Source organism: Triturus cristatus, chromosome 5_2 (genome assembly GCF_964204655.1).
Source record: "Triturus cristatus chromosome 5_2, aTriCri1.1, whole genome shotgun sequence".
NCBI lineage: Eukaryota > Metazoa > Chordata > Amphibia > Caudata > Salamandridae > Triturus > Triturus cristatus.
In genome coordinates this window covers 1,125,888,320-1,125,909,924 of record NC_140588.1, presented here as the reverse complement: position 1 = coordinate 1,125,909,924, position 21,605 = coordinate 1,125,888,320, and the positions used below count along the sequence as shown (strand labels likewise).

Sequence of the window (21,605 nt, the reverse complement as noted above, 5' to 3'; positions counted from 1 at the left end):
TTCTTTGAAAACAGGAAACAAGAAACTCTTATTGTAATCCGCTTTTACCCTCATATGTATACTTATTGTAAATAGAAAATGCTTCCAAGGCATTTTTATTTACTTATCAATAGTAAGAGTCAGCTGGTTGTGTGCTCTCAGCTTCAGTTTTCATCAACCTCAGGATAGCCCTTCTGTCTCCTCAGAGGTCTACATATGACTGAGGACCATATGTTTTTATAGTATTTTAGAAGCTATATTTACTGGATTTTGTTGCAATGTAAGAGATTCTTAGTGACAGAAATGCATATATTGTTACATGTAAAAAAAACTATTTCTAACTTGTTTTGTGGGGTGATTATGCATCCATATTTGATGGGCTTTTGTAAAAAGATTTAAATCAATCTTAATATACATTCTTTTAATTATGTATATAACTAGATTCATGGTAATAATGTGTGTAATTAACAAATGCAATTTTTGAAACAAATTGCAAAAAAAGATCATTGTAAAAGGTGGTGTTGTAAAGGTAATACACAGTGGTACATTGCAAAGCTTTGTAAAGGCATGTTTGATAAAGCCGTGTGGTAATGTACCATGTTGTAATGTTGTAATGAAATGCCTTGTTACAACTGGTATTCTGTGCCTGGTGTTGGAAGGACAATTGATGTTATGCCCCTGTCTAAATACAAATGTATTTACTCATAGTTTATTTGCACAGTCTATGCGCATGTATCATTATTGGACTAAAGTATACTTGAATTGCATTGTTTGCATCTCTGTATGTGGTTATGTGCTCTTACTCTTATTCACCATGGTCACCTCACCAGATTGTTAATTGTAATCCTTTGCTAGTTTTCAGATCCGGTACTACAGGGACGTGCTTGGATTACTCTTTGCTGTCACTGAGGTAAACAAGAACGCTTATCTGCTGCCAAACATCACCCTGGCATTGAAGGTCCATGACTCCTGTCTATCTGAGAAGAGAGCTGTGGAAGGGGTTCTTTCCATTCTCACTGGAAGGGAGAAACTGGTCCCAAACTTTCTATGTCAGTCTCTGCCAATCATGATTGGCTTTGTTGGTGGTGGTTCATCTCCCAGTTCCATTGCAATGGCTTCTATACTAGACCGCTACAGCATTCCTGAGGTATGGATTTTAGAGATATTGGAAGAGTGTGAATTGTCTTGGTTTTCTTGTCATTGTTTTTTTAAAATATTTTGCTGCATCTCTATGTTGCCTGTGTAGCATGATCTTTATAAGAAATATACAATAAGAATCAAGGAAAAACTACAATGGCATAAATCTCAGCCTAAATAACATAGATTAATAGCACCATTTAAGGCCAAGGGAATGCTGTTCTGTTGTTGCTAAAATTGTGCACAATATTCTACCTAGCTAGGCTAGTTCTTTCTGAGAGTGACTACACCTCAGTAAATGTGGACTTGTTGCAGCACGGGGGAAGATTAAAAAATGAAGCATGGTTGCCGTCACAGTTCTTCCCATTGACCATGATGGTGAGATTCAGCCACAGACAACAATGTCACTTGAACAGCTAGCCAGGGGTGACTTCAAGTCCTGGTGCATCAAGGTCCAATGATGACTCCTGGAGGTCCTCACATTCGGTGGCACCCTGTACTTGGCTGGCACGTTAACATTACCCCTGATAGATGCACTCCAGTGTCATCAATGTACTTAGCCAAGCTTCTGTCAAGCTTCTTTGAACCCTTCTGTTAGGATATTGACCATGCATATTCTTGATCTGAAACAAAGGAAGCAGTAAACAAGACTCTTCTCTTGGTACACATTTCTGAACCATGCTCCTAGAATAATTGGACCCAGTGTCTGTGTTCAAATCTGACAATCAATGCGTTATATCATTTTGAAGTTGGTGATCCCTTCCAATGCAGAATTGGTTTTAACTTTTGGGAGCAATTGTGCTTTCCTGAAGAAGGTGATGGTCAAAATATAGTGCCCACTGAAACGCGTTGATGCACTGAGAAAGGAAAGTTTATTTTAAATCTATGTGGACAACTGTTATTTGGAAAAAACTAATAATTCTAATGAAATATAACAATTGATCTGTGCAAGATTTAGTAGTTCTTCCTATCATTAGGAAACATCTTCCTGCTTGTTCTCCCAATTTTAATTTTAATTTTATTATTATATATATTTTTTTCTGTATTTTTCTATTTTGTTGCCATAAAATATTGTCGAATTATATGTATGTTTTGAAATCGTTAAGACCATTTTGGTTTCCATATGGCTGTGTTTAAATGTAATTTATGATGAATCTTTAATGTACGTTTAACCAAGAGCAAACTGTGTATATTCTAACGTATACAAATTAAATTGATACTGATTATTTGCAATTGTGTTTGTAGCTTGGTTTCCTTATCCGTGTATGCATTGCCTATATCCTGGTGACACAGGGTTCTGAGTGCTAGTGTGATTTATATATACTTATCTACCCAAAGGGGTGTTTTGCTGACTAAGATCCCTTCCAATCCTCCAAGAGCCTGGGCACTGTGTGAATACTCTGTTCTGGGATCAGGAAGACACACAATTCTCCCTCCTGGGGCGGTTGTAGCTGGCCCATGAGGGATGTTTATTTGTCCCACATTTGGTCCCAAATAATGCAGAAAATTATAGAAAGAGTGGAGATGCTGACAAGGAACCTGCTGGGGCACTGTGACTACTTCAATAACTAATGGGGATATAACCCTTGAACATCACCCAAAATATGCAATGGGTCCAATACTCTACAGGGACACCCTAATCCTCTAAAAGCCTCCCCAAAAAAGATTTAGGGGCATATTTACAAGCTGGCAATAAAAAATTATCCTCGCTTTTGCGGCTGTTTTCGGCCGAAAAGCGGCGATAATTTTATCGCCTAATTAGCAAGGCCATGCTAATGCGTGAAACCTTGCTTTAGCGTCGGGATTCCTAACGCCCAGCTTTGCATCTCTAATGAGATGCAAAGCGGGCGTTCCTGACCTAACATGACAGGAGAAATGCCGCTAAGCAACATTTCTCCTATCATCAAGCCCCACGCTATGAAGCATAGCGTCAGGAAAAGTAGCGATAACCCCTGTTATCGCTACTTTTCTTACGCCTGCTTCAGGACTGACTTAGCCATGATATCCTATGGAAGGTGGATATCATGGCTAAGTTTGTGAGTCCCTATCAGCAAGCTAACGCCACACTACTGAGATTATCGCTGGGGTTCCAGCGATAATCTCACGTTAGGCAGTTAGCGCGAGGATTTTTATCGCTGAGGAGATAAGCGTTGCTAATAGCACGCTTTCTCAGCGATAAAAATCCACGTTACCCGGCGATAATTATCCTCACGCTTAGAGCGCTGAGCGATAATTGTCGCCGGTTGTTGCTGATATGCCCCTTAGAGAGGAGCTCTTACATGGTATCTAGAAGGATATCCCAATGTGAGATGTATGTAATGGTTAGCAGAGTATCCTGAAAAAAGTGAACAAAAGTAAAATAAAAATGCCTCTCAGTGGATGATATTCAAACTGTAATCACTCAGCAGAGCAACTTTACCCTTTAAGTGATAATGGGGTTAACAACAACATATGGGTTTATGTAATTCCTAATGACCCTAAAATTAGGTGTATGGTATTCACCAGGATCAGTATTTAAAGACTTTATCACTCTGCACCAAATGACTCCAGAGGCAATTACAAATGCTTCACCCACACAATTTTGGCTCGACCAGGGCAATCAATATCTGCAATATCCTGGTATGTCAGTCTCAACTCGCCTAAGCATTTAGACAGACATGAGCAGGGATCACTGCAGGTCTGCTGCCTTCTCAACCAGCATGTCTATGGCAAGGAGCCTGGGAACTCTGTGAACTCTGTTTTCAGGGATCAGAGCACAGATTTCTCCCTCCCGGGCTGGTTTCAGATGGCCCATGGTGAATGTTCAGTGTCCTAGATTTGACCTCAAATTCTGAAGAATGCTGAAAATGACAGAAAGAGTGTGAGAGGCTCAGGGAATAGGCAGAAGCACTGTGACTACTGCAATGAGTACAGGGAATATCTCCCATGCACACAGGGATCACTATTTGTGGGCAGGAGAAAGGGGAATGCAAATCATGCAGATTCCCAGGTCTAACATGTACCCAGAAAGTTATTACACAAAATGAGGCAAGAACCTAAATGTTACATACACATGGAGTTTAATGGACGTCATCATGTACTCAATCAGACGAACATAGACTTCACATTCCACAACAAATGTACACACAAACTCACACACACCCACCCACAGACACACACACCTCAAAGCGACCACCTACAAGGTTGTTATTTTAACTTCATCCTTCATCAAGTCCTTTGTAGAAAAACTCTATCACCCCTACTCACCATTGTCAATGCTTCTCTTGCTTTAGGTAGGTTCTCCAGGGCACTAAAGACCCATCAAGGTCATTCCATGCCTGAAGAAACCCACAATAAACCCTGGTGAACTTGCCAACTACTGTCCCATCACCCATTTGCAGTACTTTGGCCAAGTCACCAAACAAGCAGTGAATACACAGCTTCTCTGTCACATCAATGACATCCATTTCCTGCACAACTATCAATCCAGCTTCAGACTGCACTGCTGGAAGAAGAGAATTACCTTTTACATTATAAGCAAGCAATGGCTTTCTGAACACAGATTTAAAAAACACGTGACTCCAGATTTTACTGATCCTCTCAGCCATTCTACTCTAGACCACAAATTCAACACCAAAATGAGATTCTGTGGAAACATCCTTCACTAGTTGTCCTACTACTTATCCACACAACATCTATTCATTCACATGGGAACCTCCAGGTACTAGAAAATCCAAACCTGCTGTGGTATTTTCCAGGGTTCCTTCTTGTGACAAGTCATCTTTAACCTCATTGTGGAACTCCTTGGTACTTGATTTAAAGATATCAAAATGAAAACTCACCAATACTCCGACACCACACAACTGTATTTGAAAGTCTTCTCTGATGCAGACATCCAGAGCCTCAAAAAAATGTAACTCCCATCCAGAACTGGCTGTCTGGCAGCTGCTGAAGGTTAACCCTCCCTAAGCAAAATTCCTGATGTTCACCAACAACCAGAAGCATCAACTGGTCTAAACCTGGCTCAACAACATCAAACTGGATGGATTTGAACCTCAACATTCACCATGCCAAGTCACTCTGATCCAAAATGGACACCGATCTTATCCTCCCCTAGAACATTGCCAAGAAAGACAAGAGGCCTCATTTCAGCTGTCTAACTTCTGATGAAATTAAATCCATTCCTCCCAGAGAGCCGTTCAAACCTGGATTATGGATAGTCCTGTTCAGCAGCCTTCCAACATCCATAATGGGACTTTAAGGGCAACCTATATGCTATATCGTGCCTCATTAGGACCAAAAGAAATAAGATTGTGTCACCCCCACCTTGATGAAACTCCATTGACCTATTTGCCGTCCGGCACAATCTTCAAAACCAGCTGCATCATCTACAGACCCATTACTATGGGTACCCCACCTTCTCATTGAAATGCTCGTCACATTCACTGAATCTCAGCATATCTTCCTTCAAGACACAATCAGACTGGAGACAAAGAAATGCCCAAAAAAGAAATAAAAGAAGGCAACAGGCCGTCAACACATTTAAAACCAGGTTATGAAACAACAGATCCATCTGAAATGCTCCGTCCCTGCTCCAATTTAGGCAGGAGCTGAAGGCACACCAGTTTAAAGAACACGTTCCATGATGGAGTAACAGTCTACCTTTGTTCCTAGTGACAAGCTAGCCACATAATACATTGACTGTATATTTGCTTGGACCCCATACCATCAGTTGCTACCTTTGGGCTTGGTTTATGCTTTGGAAATATATGTATGTATGTGTACGGGATTCCGGTTGCTAAAACCTTACCAAAAGGAAGCAGAGCTCTGTACAAATATAAGCATAAAGGCAATGAATAATGAGAGAGGAAGCTTGGTGGTATATAGTTAATGTATTGTGATGTAGCATTCATCAAAGAGGTGCATCTTCATGCCTTTCCAAATTTGAGCAGTATTGGGGCGGTCCTGAGATGTTGTATTAGATCATGGCTTCATTAGTAAAAAAGCTCTGTTGTCTTGTTCTGTCTTGCTCTTTCTGTTTTACACTTTCTGGTCTGCAGTCTGATGGTGTCCTGGCTGCTTAGATCTACCGCGGATGGTGAGTTTGCCTGAAAGTTAAGTGAGGTGTTGGTTGTGTGAACTTTCTCAATTATGCTTCTTGGTTTGAAGATGGTGCGAGTTGGCTAGGGGAGCCAATGGAGTTCTGTCAGGATTGGTGTGATGTAATTATATTTCTTCAGGTTACTTACAGCTGTGTCTCTATTACACCATGCATGTGTGTGATGATCTCAATGGCACTGCTCATGGTTGTGCAGCATGGAGATGGACTTTGCTATGCTAGTGATACAGTCTGTCACCATCATGCATGTCACAAGTGCTGTATAAGGATCCCCTGATTCACTCAGTGCATCAACATCTAAGTTAAACTGAGTGTGTGGGGGGGGGGTTTGGGTCGTACATGAGTGTGACTGCCCTAGATGTCAAATGTTTACAAGTGTTCAGGCAACTCTTATCTCTTCATCATATTGTTTTCTCCTTTTCCCTTTTCCAAAATCATTAAGTATTATTTCAGCATTGAATTCAACGGTGAGAACAATTGTTTGATATGTTTGTAGATTCCCTCTTTGAAACATAGATGTACCTTACACAAGTTACAGTTTATTTTTCTTTATATGTTGTAGCTTGTTGTAGCTATCATTAAATCTTGCCAAATGTCACCATCTGCCTTGAATGCAGTGAAACCTAAAGCTCTGCAAAATTATAATAGCGTATTGGTGTGTTCACTGTGCTTCCTTGTTAGGTCAGTTATGCAGCAGTGCACGATGTGCTGAGTGACAAAGCCCAGTTCCCATCGTTTCTACGCACAGTACCACCCATGCGACCTCAGTCTACGGCATTTGCAGTGTTAGTGAAGCACTTTGGTTGGACTTGGATAGGGCTGATATCTGAGGATGATGACATGGGCTACATGTGGAGCAAAGATCTAAAAGAGGATTTGAAGAGTGTTGGAGTCTGCATCTCATTCTGGGAAAAAATCCATGGCAAGTACCCAAAGGAAAACATGAGGAGCATCGCTGAGAGGATAAGGAGCTCCTCTGCCAGGGTTATCATCTGCGATTATATTGAAATGGACTTTATACCACTTCTGCAGGAGCTGAACGACCTTAACGTAACTGACAGAATGTGGATTTTTTCAACTCGTTTAACAATAACTCCAGATTATGTTCCAAAGTCCTCTTTGAGATTATTGAATGGTTCCCTGGTAATGGTGCTCCATGCCCCTAACATGGCCAGACTTAAGCCTTTCTTAGAGAGCCTTCATCCTAATAGGTTTCCTGAAGACATTTTCATCCATTCCTTCTGGGAGGCAGCCTTTGGGTGCAAGTGGACAAACAATGCCACTTCTTCAGAATCAGGGCCAGTGGATGCTATGGCTAGGGAGCTGCAGTGCACTGGCACAGAGGTGCTTGAAGATATTGAGTCACTGTTCATTTTGTCTGATATGAGTTATACCTATCACACTGACCTGGCAGTTTATGCCCTGGCGCAGGCTCTGCAGGACTTGATCGCGTGCACACCGGGGATGGGACCCTTCCAGAACAGCAGCTGTGTCAATGTACAACATCTAAAGCCCTGGCAGGTAGGAGGATATTGATTTATGTTTTGGTGCTTTTTTTGTTGATTGAGAAACTACTATAAGCTGCATTAGAATGCCCGAAGTCTGATCTATAAACATTCAGGGTATTGTTTCCTTATTTAACCCCTTGCGTGCTCATGACGAGCTCAGCTCGTCATTAGTCACAGTGGAGCTGCGCTCATGACGAGCTGAGCTCATCATAACGGCCGTGGCCCGCCCACGCACGATTAATTCCCCGCCTGTGAGGGAGAATTAATTAGTGGCAAGCTCAGCTTGTTATGAGCACAGCTCCACTGTGAGTCATGACGAGCTGAGCTCGTCACGAGCACAGCGGTGCCGCGGCCCCCCCCGCACCGTGGGGGAATTACCCCCGCAGGGAAGGGGTTAAAAATAACTTGATTAATAGTGTCTCAAAGAATGCTATTCAGTGAAGAAATACCAGTGCGAGTGTCGTGGTCACACAGCCAAGAAACCTTCATTTTTCATTAATTTAAAATAGTGAAACACATTCCTAACTGCCCAAAGAATGTCCAAGTTGATTTCAAAGGTATTGTGGGGGGACACGAAGAGGATTAACCCAAGGCTAGAACTGCTGTAGCTCAATGCTCAGGAATGACCTTGTGAAGAACCTCTTTCTACTTTTTTCCCAGCGGCAAATCCTGAATGATCCACGTACCTGGCTGCCTACAGAGCCTACAACATTCACAAGTCTCTTGTGACCTAAACCCTTACACCTTTTCTCTTTAGGGTAGAATATTTTTTCACCAGAATGGTTCTCCCAGAAAACAAAGGTGGGCAAGGGAAGTATGGGGCAATACAATCTCAAATTACAGCCTCACAGCATCTAATCACATGAGCAGGGGTGCCCTATCATGAACCTGCAAAATAGGTAGAGGAAGGAGGTAACATATCTGAATTATGGCTTGGGGATAAACTCCTGAGTCTGCTCTGGAGGGGCTGGTGTAGATGGAAGATAAGTCAGATACAACTTAAATGATTTGGAACATTAGATCAATAACTTCAGACCCCTGTTCTACCCACTTCCAGGGTCTGAGGAAAGTTCTGGTTCATTGGTGTGAGGGCCCCATATATGGCCTATGCCTAAAAATGAGTCATTAAGTGCATTGGCTCCTCACTTATGCTTAGTTTGCAACATAATTTGTTGCCTCATATTTGTTGCTTTCCTCCTGATTGGTTCCATCAGATTTCCCAGTCCCAGGTCTCTTATTAGTCTGTTCTGCTGTGTTGCCTTGGTTCTCCTAATTTACTCCTCACAGTTGGACCAGCGTTTTGTCAGCAGTCTCCTTGAGCTTAAGCCACACCTGCTATTGAGGCCAGTAAGCCTACTGTGTGCATACTGATTATGTGGTGCCCTTATCTAAAGCAATATATTTACCAGTCCCTTTCTGTTGTACACCTCTGCACACAGGACAGCATGCAGTGACCCAGACTGGGATACTGGGGAGGGAGGCATCAGATGAGCCCTGTTAGAAATGGAGGTCACTAGTTGGCAATGGTTTGCACCTTTGTCCAAGTAGGCACCCTTCTTCCTAGTCAGGTTAAGGGGGATATACTTCTAAAGTATCCCCTGCCCACCCCTTTTATAGCTTGGCACAAGCAGACAGGCTTATCTCATAGGCAGTGTGTAAAGCATTTGCACATAACCAATAGTAACACAGTAAAAACACTACAAACGAACACCACACCAGCTAGAAAAATATCCAATACTGTACATATTCAAAACAAGACCAGAACAATAAAAATCCAGCATACTGCATTTAACAATATGCACTTTGTAAGAATAACTTTAAATTGAAGTTCCTTTAAGTCGGTAGCTCCGTCTGGGGCTACCGTGGTGCTGAAAACAACAGAATGCAACAGTTCCATCTGACCGCATCAGGGGTGGTGTCGGCAGACTCTTAAACAGTACCTTTTCATTGCAGGCCGGTCGTGTCAACCATTGTGGTTGTGATATGAAGCATAGTAATGAGGTGTGCGGTGCCCTCAAAGCGCGGTGCAGGCAACAGCTTGATGACGGTCATTCAGTAGCATCAGTGAGAACGGGGCTGTGATGTGGAGTGAACAAAGTAAACACAAGGAGTTGATGAACGGAGCTCTGAAACTTTTCAGACACTCACCCTCAGTCATAGATCTGGGTTGAATCCATCATCATTTTTTAGCTCAGTTCACCACCCTGGTTCAGACACAGCTATATGAAAATCAGTCTTGACCCTGTGCCTCCTGGCAATCGTCCTGTCTGAATTGCCAAGCTGTGTGTTCCCTTGACCGGAAACAAGCACCCGGGGACGGGTTCCGGGGTAATACCCTTCAGCAGCCAGGCTAGCTTGAATCCAGTGGCAAAGTGAGCAAGAGACCCACATCCAGGCATACCCTGCCAACTTAGGGCGAACAAAGCACAAAAGAAGGAGATGATGGATGGAGCGGTGACATCAATAGAATTGGGCTATTTTTGTTTACCTATTTTTTTGGTAAAGCACTGCAGAAGACCTTGCAGTAGCTTCACAGTGTCTTAAATCAGAGATATAGGTAACTGAAGTAGATTGCATTCTGGATAATAACTGACGATATCCTAAAGCGGTATCATCAAATAAAGAAATCCATCAACAATATATGTACAAAGAATATATACCCTTTGTGAAGTGGCTGCAAAGGGTGAATGGATAAAAACCTTTTGTGGGCATCAGACAGAAAGGGTCAAGGAAAGGAACAGGGACAGGCACAGAAAGAGCTAGGAGATTGCTTACTACTTTTGGGATTCACTGAATAAACTTACTACTTTTGGTATTCACAGAATGGATTTACTACTACTAACTTTACGTCCGCACTCGGGCCGGAAATTCCGGCCCGGAGGCGGAGCTTCCGGCCCGAGGCGGAACTTCCGACCCGGAGGCGGAGCTTCCGGCCCGGAGGCGGGGCTTCTGGGCCAGAGGCGGAGCTTCCGGGCCGGAGGCGGAGCTTCCAGCCCAGAGGTGGAGATTTTGGCCATGGCTAAATCTCCACCACTGGCCGGAATCCCCACCTCTGGGCCGGAAGCTCCGCCTCCGGCCTGGAAGCCCCGCCTCCGGGCCGGAAGCCCCGCCTGCAGGCTGGAAGCTCCGCCTCCAGGCCGGAAATTCCGGCCCGAGTGCGGACGTAAAGTTAGTAGTCGTAAATCCATTCTGTGAATACCAAAAGTAGTACGTTTATTCTGTGAATCGCAAAAGTAGTAAGTTCATTCTGTGAATACCAGAAGTAGTAAGTGCATTCTGTGAATACCAAAATGATACTAAGTTTAGGATTTTGTCTTAAGTTAATTCTGTGAATCAGGCCCATAGTTTGGTTTCAGGCAGAAATTCATGACATTTAAAAATTTAGGTTCAGTTTGATAACAAACAATTTCATTTGCTGGCAGTAAGCTAAATACATTTGAATTTAGACATTTCTTGGTCACAGTATTTTCCCAAAACAACTCCACAAAGAAAGCAACCATTACAATAATTGGAAATGCCATTATTATAAACTCACTCTTTTTATGACTGATATCTACCGCAGCTACTAAATTAAGGCAGCTGGGCATTTCTGTGACGTTGGGGTCAAGGGTCATTGGGAAATACATCACAGACCTTTGAACAAATTCATGTTTCTGAACAGGCACTGAGAGAGCGCAGCCCTCCCTCTCACTGCACATCGGTGTATTTTCTTTTAAATAAACTTGCATTCCTAGTGCCGGGGCGCGACATCTTTTCACTTTTAACTCTAGGAATGTTTTTGTGCAATTGTTGTCCAATGGAAGCGGATCAGACACAGCCTTGTGTGTCAGCCTCAGTAAAGACTTAGGGCCCGATTCACAGAACAAACTTAAGACAAAATCCTAAACTTAGTACCATTTTGGTATTGACAGGATGCACTTACTACTTCTGGTATTCACAGAATGAACTTACTACTTTTGCGATTCACAGAATAAACTTACTACTTTTGCTATTCACAGAATGGATTTACGACTCCTAACTAATTTCCGGCCCGGAGGCGGAGCTTCTGGCCCGGAGGCGGGGCTTCCGGGCCGGAGGCAGAGCTTCCGGGCCGGAGGCGGAGCTTCCGGCCAGTGGCGGAGATTTAGCCATGGCCAAAATCTCCACCTCTGGGCCGGAAGCTCCGCCTCCGGCCCGCAAGCCCCGCCTCCGGGCCGGAAGCTCCGCCTATGGGCCGGAAGCTCCGCCTCCGGGCCAGAATTTCCGGCCCGAGTGCGGACGAAAAATTAGTAGTCGTAAATCCATTCTATGAATAGCAAAAGTAGTACGTTTATTCTGTGAATCGCAAAAGTAGTAAGTGCATTCTGTGAATACCAAAATGGTACTAAGTTTAGGATTTTGTCTTAAATTTGTTCTGTGAATCGGGCCCTTAGCCACTAGGGAAAGGTTTAGCAACCACTCTCTACAGCAGCTAACAATTCCCAAAAACTTCCTGACTTCTTTCTGAATTTGAGGTGGATTCATCTGGTAAATGATTTCTACTCTCTGTGGTGACACCTTTCTACCTCCCTTTCCAATTATGTGTCCCAGACATTCATTTTCTTTCTGACAGTACTCCTCACTAGCTTCATGCAATGGCACTGTGACATGAACTTGGCATAAATCAACAACAGTAAGCCATTCTTCAGCACATGGAATGTGAAAAAATATATTGGCTGGATTCGGTACCACAGGACAACATGAAAAAATTATGCTATTAATCTCCTGCTCTAAACTGTTCTGTTCATTTAGTTTCTGCGAACCTGTGATCAGAAAGTTACATAAACTTCCAATCAATTCCATAAAAAATCCTATTATTGGTAAAATTCCTGCAACTGATGCTGTTCTTGAATACATGTCATCTAATTCTAATTTGAATAAGACATGTTCTACACATTTTATTAATCTGACATCCTCTTCTGTGAACTCTCTTATTTCTGCTTTTATTATTGCTTTCAAATCAGAAGGTAATTTTTCAACTGTCTTTTCTGAAAACAATGCTACAGCTGTCTCTTGTTGGGCCATTTTGAAATCCTCATCAGGAATCTGAAAATTAACATTATCTGGTGTACAGTAATCTGTGCTGTTTAATTTGCAAAACAATTGTTTTTCTGTCAGGCCTTGTTTCTGGAAATAATTCACATTTGCTCTGGACAACTTATTTAAACTAATTTTAGCATTTTCCATATTTTTGGGGACCCTTTGGGCTTGAAAAATTCCTGCCATTGGTACCTGTTTCTGAACTGACATTTGCATTTGCTGAGCTGGCACCTCTTGCACCTGCATTTCTCTCTGTTTTTGCACATTTCCTATTCCTGCATCATGTTTAAATTTAAATGTCTTCTTCCAATGTTCAAATCTGTCACAAAGATGGCAAAAGGACACTTTTTCCAGCAGTACAACATCCATACCTGAATTTGCACAAACCAAAACACCTTTATTTCCATCCTGTGGAACACCAAATCTTCCTTTAGCACTTTTTACCTCTGCTTGTGAAACATCACCCTGTACCACAATTTTATTCTCGGCAAACAGCTTATTCTGAAAACGTTTCTGTGCAAACCTTCTCCGTACCATCATAGGTTTTTTTCAAACTCTTTTGGCTTCATTCCCTGTCCAGCACAATAGTAACCTTCATCCTTCAGGTGCCGTTCTATTAGCTTTTGCTGTATGTGCACACTGATCTGATGAGAAAATATTAAACCAATAACCAACTGAGTCGCAAAGAATCTTATGCTAGTGGCATCAGGACATACTCTACCACTGTGTTGCTGAAACATTAAACACACACTTTCACAAAACTCATGAACCAATTTTAGCTCCTGTTTTGTTCTTTTAATCTGTACCCAATTAACATATTTTGCTGGCACTCTGCCCTTCAGAAAAGTAATCGCTGCTTCATTTTTCTCAACAACAACAGAAAATGATGGTGCATTCATGCAAACATTTTTCACTGTCTCCTCACCTGACCTTTGCACCGCAACTTTAGATTCAAACCATAATTTAGTTTGCATGGCAGTGTCAAAAATCATTTCCAAATTAATACACAACTCCTTTAAAATTTCGATAAATCCATCAACTTGTGGGTTCCACAGCATAAGTTTGTCTCTCAATTTCGGGAATGTGTTCAGAAATTCTGCAAGTTCACTTTTGTTCCGTGGCACATGAACATGCACTTCTCCCACCATTTCTCTCAATGAGCAAGCAAAAGCTTCTCCCTCATTCTGCTTATTATTTTCCTCAACTAAATCTGGTGGTTTCTTTTTCTTATCCAGTTTCCTTGCTAGGTCTGGTGGTTTCTTTTTCTTCTCATGTTTTCTTGTGCACTTGTCTCCTAATTTCTCAAACCTATTGCATTAAAAAATATATTTTGTTTCTGCAATGTACAATTGCATTCCTGAAGAACACATTGTCTCATTTGCCTCATCATCCACATGTACTCTAAATCATTTCTGAAATGGAAAACTTCCTGAAACATTAATTTTATATTTTTGAGCCAAACCATGTGCAGTTACTGCACATGTATTTATTTCCTTACTCAGAGAAATGAATTATTTTTCCTGACACTGGTTCATATTTTCATGATTTAAATAGCAATGACTGTTAATTTCTTCAGGCTCAAATGCTGAATTTGAAACACTAAACTGTTTCTCTTTTTCGGGCTCTGGGTTAATTTGTTCCCCCATGCTTACTATCTTTTTAATTACTGCTGCTTCCTCAAAGCAGGTTTGAAAAATCCCATCTCCAAATATATTTATTTTATCCTGGGCTGTGGGTGCTGTAAACACCATTTTTTCCCCATCTTGCAATGCTTGGACTGTCTGGGGTAGTTTCTGTTTAATAATCTGTGAATTCTGAGTTTCTGAAGTAAACCCTACCATATTTACTCCTTCTATAACTCTTTGAACCTTTTGAGTAGGGCCCATATTAATTTGGACAGTCACAATTTGTCTAGGCACAGTCTGTGCATCTGCGGCTTGTAGTTTTTTCACTGAATCAGTCACATTTAAAGCAGTAACACCTGGAGGTATCACTGTCAGTGCTGAATCAACAGGCAGTGGGTCAATCTGAAATGTTTGCACATTTCTCTCATTCTGTTTTTCTCTCTGTTCAACAGAAGCAGTAGCCACTGTAGTACTTGCTGGTACAATATTTTCAGTATTTTTAATGGGACCCACATAAATTGGCTGACACTCAGTTAGCAATGCATCCATTATTTCACCCCCTGAATCATTAAAAATTTGAAGCTTTTTATCATCATTAATTCCCTTCTCCTGCATCTGGTGCTTTGCCTTTTGATCCTCACTTGCTTTGTCTCTTGCTGCTTTTTCCCACATGCTTAAGGCCTCAAATTGTGCGGCTCTAGATGGTGTCTTTCTTTCACATAACACTTCCCTTAATTTGTCAATAACTTGCAATTCAAAAGTGCCATCTTTTGGAAACCTCAAAGGACTCTCTTTTTCAGTAATCTTTCACCATTGGTGAACCCACATACATGAATTTTGTCCCAAATTGGTAGACATAAAATGCACAGGTGTTCCTTCAGGAGCATCACCAATAAAACATTTTTATTTTCACTTTACCTCCAAACAGCTTCTTTAAACCTTTAAACAATTCCATTTATGCAATATCTTTATGCAATTTATTTTCTCCAATCCTGCCACAATTGACAGTTTCAGTCTGTTTAACTCCTGCTACTGACAGGGCTCGCTACACACCCACTGTCTCGTCCAGTGCCAGCACGGCCCTTTGGGACGTCAGTTTTCCTCCTGCTACTTGCCCTCCCTTTACAAAATCTTATGGCAATCATTTTCTTACGTTCTCTTTTACTCAAAATCTGTTAGTAACGACATAAAAACACCACCATTGTCTGTTTCGCTAACAAAAGAGATAGTTTTGACCTTTCTCACAAGAATTCCGTCTTTCCCGAGAACAGCGCTTACCTCTGCTCTACTACAGAATTATTTCTTTCGCCGATAAAGTACCACTTCCCTCTACCTTACCCTTCTAGCAAGCATTAGCTAACCGTTTCTCTAGAAATAAAACACCTGTTGGAGACTCACTGCTCCTGAGAATTAAGACCAGAGTTTCACAATTAAGCTGAATGCTATTTCATTTACACACATTCATACGGAAAATGTAGCTCATTCACACAGAATCCTGTCTTTCCCGAGAGCTGCGCTTACCTCTGCCCTACTACAGAATTATTTCATTTGTTAATAAAGTAGCACTTTATCCTTCTTACAAGCTCAGGGAACACCTATTACCTTTCCAATGATTAGCGTAATCAGAGCTCCCAACGGACTCCTGTTACTTAAGACCAGAATTTCACAGGTGGCCTTCGCTACCCACACACAGAAATGTCCCTAACGATAACACACGGTGATGTTACCAAATAGAACCCGGACAATGCGTCGTGCAACTTCAATCATCACACGTTTTCCCCGTGTACCTACAGGGCAACAAACAATTCACCATGTGACTTCAATTGCCACAGGCCATCCGACTTCCTACATCCCAGAAGTCTTCAAAAACAACATAGAACGCAACGCGACTCAACATAGAATGTTAGTACATAAATCAATAATCAATAAATCTGTACTATGAAATTGCCAATTTAATCAATAAAACAAAATTTAAAAAAACATCAAATCAAAAATGAGCAACATTTCATCCACAGTCAAAACCCTTACTATTTTTCAACACCACAAAAACATACCTGCAAGCACATTAACAGCATTTCACAACCCTATTAATACTCACACCACTCCAGCAATCTCCTTCTTGTATCACCTTTCCAGTAATGCTTTGCCAGTCTTCAGGTTCTGAGCACAGGAATTAGGAATCAGGACTTTATCTAACTTGGGCAATTATTTTCTAGCGCTAGGCATTAAACTAACATACTCGTTTTGGTGATGGCACTAACCTTAACTCTGCGACAAAAACTGATCCAGCGGTAATTACCTGGTAATTTCCCTATTCAAAACCTCATTACCTATGGTTTACCGCTGTAAAGGGAGAAAATTATGGACCTTTTGATGACCGTGTTTCACCAAACAGCAGACTTTACATAAATATGAAAATTAAATGCAAACAATATTAAAGGCAATAATGAGAGTGGTGAGTTATTTTAAAGGGTTTTATTTTAAGTCAAAAGTTAAGGTTCTCTGACTCTTTATTCATTAGTCAAATATCAATCAGGTTACAGAATTGAAAAATAGGAAAAATAGCATTAATACAGAACATATTACAGTCTGCATATAAGCATCACATATAGGAAGGGAAATGTGGAGGAAATTGTCAGTCAAAACAGAGTTTCTATGAAAAAGAGTAAGTCTTACAAGGTTAATCAATAATTAATAATGGCACAAATCTCCCATAAAGAGAAATAAATGCAGTTTAGCACCTAAAATCTAAATCTGTTCTGATCCTTTCAGCTCTTTCTCTGCCTCGCTGTGCTAGTCTGTGTCTCTGTCTCAAGCTGCACAATAGCCCCCACAGATGCAGCCCCTCCTCTCTCCTCCCCGTCTCTGTGTCCAGCACAGAAACTGGGCCTGGCCCTCAGAAAAAATGAAAAAGAGGCCCTCCTCCCACTTGTAAGCCATATTTCAAGCAAAAGTTCACGCGCTCGGTCCTCATAGCTGGTCCAATCAGAACTTCAAGACACATCATCTCCCCTTGGGCTGACTGGATACGTCATTATTCAGGCGTGTTCTTGTTCAAATTTCAGTTGTGTGGGGTTTATGAAAAAAAAGTGTGCTCTTCTCTCCACGTTTAAACAGGCTACAAAAATATGCAACATAGTGAAGGTCGAACAGAAACCAGAGGGCGGGATATATTAACAAAGCCCTTTCATTGGAAGCTGGTAGGAAGAGGAGCACATTCCATTCTAATGTTCAAGGGCAAAAACTGCAGTAAGCCGAGTCCACTGAAGCAAACTGAAATCACGCGGTTTTCTACACTGTGAAACACAATTCAGCACATTTCTACTCTTGCAAAAATACATGTTAATTCAGAGCAAATATATGCCATTTTGAAAGTACAAATACAATTTATAAATTAATGTGCATTGTGCAGTGAGATTACATATTGATTAATCACATATAAACATGGCTGTTCAACTAATTGAGTATGTTTTCACATGAAAGCCCCTCCAAACTGAAGCATTCTGATCAGGCCTTATGTTTTCATCTTGCTTGCGGCACAATCTGCGTGCCATTTTAGAACTCATGTCTGCAGCTTTTTGTCATATAATAATGCATACAGTTTATAGGTAAAATCTAAGCTCCATCAGCAGGACAGAAAAAGATCAAATGTTCTAGAGTCTCTGGGGTAGAATGTCAAGACAGGCTGAAGGAGGTTACAGAGACATGTACCTAATTACTTTTCATTATGTTGAAGAGGAGAAGCCCATACCGAAATTGTATGTAAAGTGCATGTGCCTGCAGGGGTTCAAAAGATCTAACTTAAAACAGCCCTTGACATTCAAAAAGCTGAAAGTTGAAGTTTAGAGTGTCCTGACATCAGTGCAAGAAGAATCATCATACACCCAATACCTTTTTTTTAGTAGGGGTACCATTTTGTTTGGATAGACTTGAGTCCTCCCATATGAATCCCAGCCTCGGTTTTCAAAAAACAGTCCTTAACCTTATTGAACCAAACCAAACGCCCTGATTGTTTTTTGTAGAATTAGTAATTCCTCCAATACATCCTTAACCGTAATCTGGGTGCTGCTGGTCCATGATCTTACCCAAAATGAAGCACCTTAAGAATAGCAAAATAGCTAATAGGTTTAAGACCAAGGTCAAGGCATAGAGGGAATAGGGGCGTGTTCAGTGGGATGTTAAGAATCGCCCTTAAGAATTTGTTCTCAATGACTTCAAGTTGTTTTAGGCACTTTAAGCCCCACAGTTCTGCCCCGTATAGGGCAGCACCTATTCCTTTTGCTCAGTGTAATTCTAGGGTCAGAGAAATGGGGCAGAAAGCTGAACATTTTACCCTCTCCGCTGTTGCATAGTCCACATGTTGGAGTGTTAATACACTCGTCTCCATTTGAGGTGTCCATGCTGTGTTATCACTAAATCAGACTCCCAGATAATCAAAAGCCTTAACCTTCTCTAAAGTTGGGTGCCCAGCCTCACTTTACCGATGATAGATTTATAGGTATTAAAAGCCATGAGTTTCGTTTTGGAGCAGTTTATTTCTTTGTCCCTATCTTTACATGCTTTTGCGAACTTGGTGAGTGCATTCTGGATACCCATTGCCGTTTACGATATGAGCAGCTTGTTATCTGCAAATAGCAAGGAGGGTATGGGATTGCCTGCTAATTTAGGCGGGTTGCCTTCACAATCGTAAAGTTCACTTATGAGCCTATTCATATACAGAGTGAACCGGGTTGGTGTGGTTCTCTTGATGCAGGTGAACCAAGATCACTGGAGAGTCCTAGGTCCCCAAGGGCAGCCCAGAGTTTAGAGCCGTCTATAGAGTCAAATGCAGATTTTGAGGTCAACAAACAGGACATTTAAATGACCCCTCCTTATTGTCACTTCTTTCCAAATAAGCAGGAGAAATCTAAACACCTGATATAGAGTACTCGTTGAAGCCATAAAACCTGCCTGCAGATGGGATAGTATAATATTCTCCTCTATCCAGCTTTGTAGCCGAGTTAAAATAATTTTGCTAAAAACCTTCTGGAAACATCTATGAGGCTGATTGGCCTGTAATTCTCTGGCTCCCCCATCTCCCTTTCTGAAAATGGGCATTAGTTCAGTACCTTTCCAGCGCTTAGAGACCTTTTTGGTATTAAGCGCTTAACAAATCCAAATTAACATAACATAACGGGGATAAACCCCCCTCGTAGAATAGCATTAAAGATTGTTTATAACAACGGTCCCCATCTAGTGGGTTCCGCTTTAAACAAATATCCCTGGAGTCTGTCCAGCCCTGGAACTTTCCCAGTCTATGAAGGTTTCCTCAATTGAATACCTAACTACATCATCCTATGCTGGTTCTAGGTTGCGGACATCAGGTAAATCTATTGCCAACTCCGCGGGGTCACAGGCCATGCCCGAATAGAGTTTCTAGAAATACTCTTACCATACATGGGGCTGTATATGGAAATCATCTTCACTGACCTACTTGCTTGTCCCTTTCGACAAAGGTGCCAAAAAGTTGGCAGTCCTTCAATCTTGAAGCCTCTACACGTGTGTGCCAGTTCTCTGCCTCCCCGTTCCTTTTTGCTTCGACCTGTGCCTTCTTATACATCCTTCTTCTATTTTTAATATCTAGCTCTATCCCTTGTTTTACTGCCACAGTTAAATCATTTCTGGCCTGCCTACAATCCTCATTGTACCAGGGGGTGGTATTCCGTTTAGCAGTGGTAGAATTACACTTTTTTTAAAAAAAAAAGGGTCTTAAGCTAGACGGTAATTATTGGAAACCAGTCATAGTACAAGAGTCACTTTTATTAAGATTACTCAGAACCGGAATGGTCTGTATAGATTTTTGGAAGCAAATTCCCATCAGCCAAGATCTGGGGCCATTTTACTCTCCTGTTGTTATTAGTAGTGACAACAGGGGCCACCGTCTGTCAGGATTGACCATGCAAGATGGGAAGACGGGATAACATTAAAGAATGGGCATTGTGATCCCTATCCTCACGGCTTAATACAGTCATGTTGTTAACATTTGGCCAGAGGTCAAGGTCCACCAAGATATAGTCGATCATGCTTTTAGCATTTTCCCTTTTAAACTTCAACTGGGCTTCCACATCAGAAGGTGTCTGCCCATTGCGGGCTCGTACTCCATAGGCAAGAGTAAAAGACAGTGATTGCTGCCCAACCTTAGTACATATTTTAATGGTAGGTATCTGGAGCTTATTTACCCCTCTAGCTTTCTCTTCGTTCCGCACTATTTCCTGTACAAAGTCAATGGGTTCAAATGTTGTGTTAAAATCACCAGCGACAAAGAGGTAATACTCTTTCCTTGAAATATCAAGGAAGTTGGATAGTGTTGCTATCATATCAGAGGGCTTGTGGTGACTACTAAACCGGTTATATATGTTAAATAATCTGAGATAAGTGGGGGAACCACCTTTACAACGCAACTTTTACAACGATATGCTATTACAACGCATTTTTTACAACGCAAAAACTTTTACAACGCAAGCTTTTACAACGCATGCTATTATATGGTAAGTACTTTTACAACGCATATACCTTTACAACGCATTATTTAAAAATGCCTTTACAACGCATGCATTTACAACGCATGCATTTACAACGCAAGATGTTATATGGTAAGTACTTTTACAACGCATATACTATTACAACGCATTTTTTAATGTTGGTTTTTTTATTAAAATAAATATATGTCGTATAATTAATTTTTAATAAAAAAATTGTAATAGAGAAAAAGTGAGTAGTTTATCTAAATATTAATACTTGAGTATTTTGTCTAGTAGAAATGTTTTGTTGGATAGTTAAATTAATACTTGAGTATTTTAATATTAATACTTGAGTATTTTGTCTAGTAGGAATGTGTTGTTGGATAGTTAAATTAATACTTGAGTATTTTAATATTAAATCATGAAACTTAATACATGAGTATTTTGTCTACTAGAAATGGTTTGTTGGATAGTTAAATTAATACTTGAGTATTTTTCAAAATAGAATGAGTTTTTTAATATTTAATTTTTAACATATTACATTGAATAGTGAGTATTTTTACAGTTAAATAAATAATTGAGAATTAATCTAAATTGAAAGAGTATTTAATATTTTATTTAAAATAAATAAGAGTGAGTAACTAAATTTTATTACTTGAGTATTTTTAAAATATTAAAGTGTATTTCTTAAATTAATTCA

The 21,605-nt window shown here is 40.9% G+C and overlaps 1 protein-coding gene across 1 annotated transcript in view; it reads left to right on the top strand.

Moving 5' to 3' along the window:
* The first annotated feature begins 645 nt into the window (after positions 1–645).
* The window catches only part of LOC146829880 (vomeronasal type-2 receptor 1-like), a 43,481-nt gene continuing 22,521 nt past the window's right edge, over positions 646–21,605 (top strand). Inside the window, exons 1-2 of the mRNA XM_085606556.1 lie at positions 646–1,126; positions 6,896–7,735. Of these exons, the coding sequence (XP_085462682.1) occupies positions 1,046–1,126; positions 6,896–7,735 (921 nt within the window). The 5' untranslated portion in view covers positions 646–1,045. The remainder of the gene's footprint in view (positions 1,127–6,895; positions 7,736–21,605) is intronic.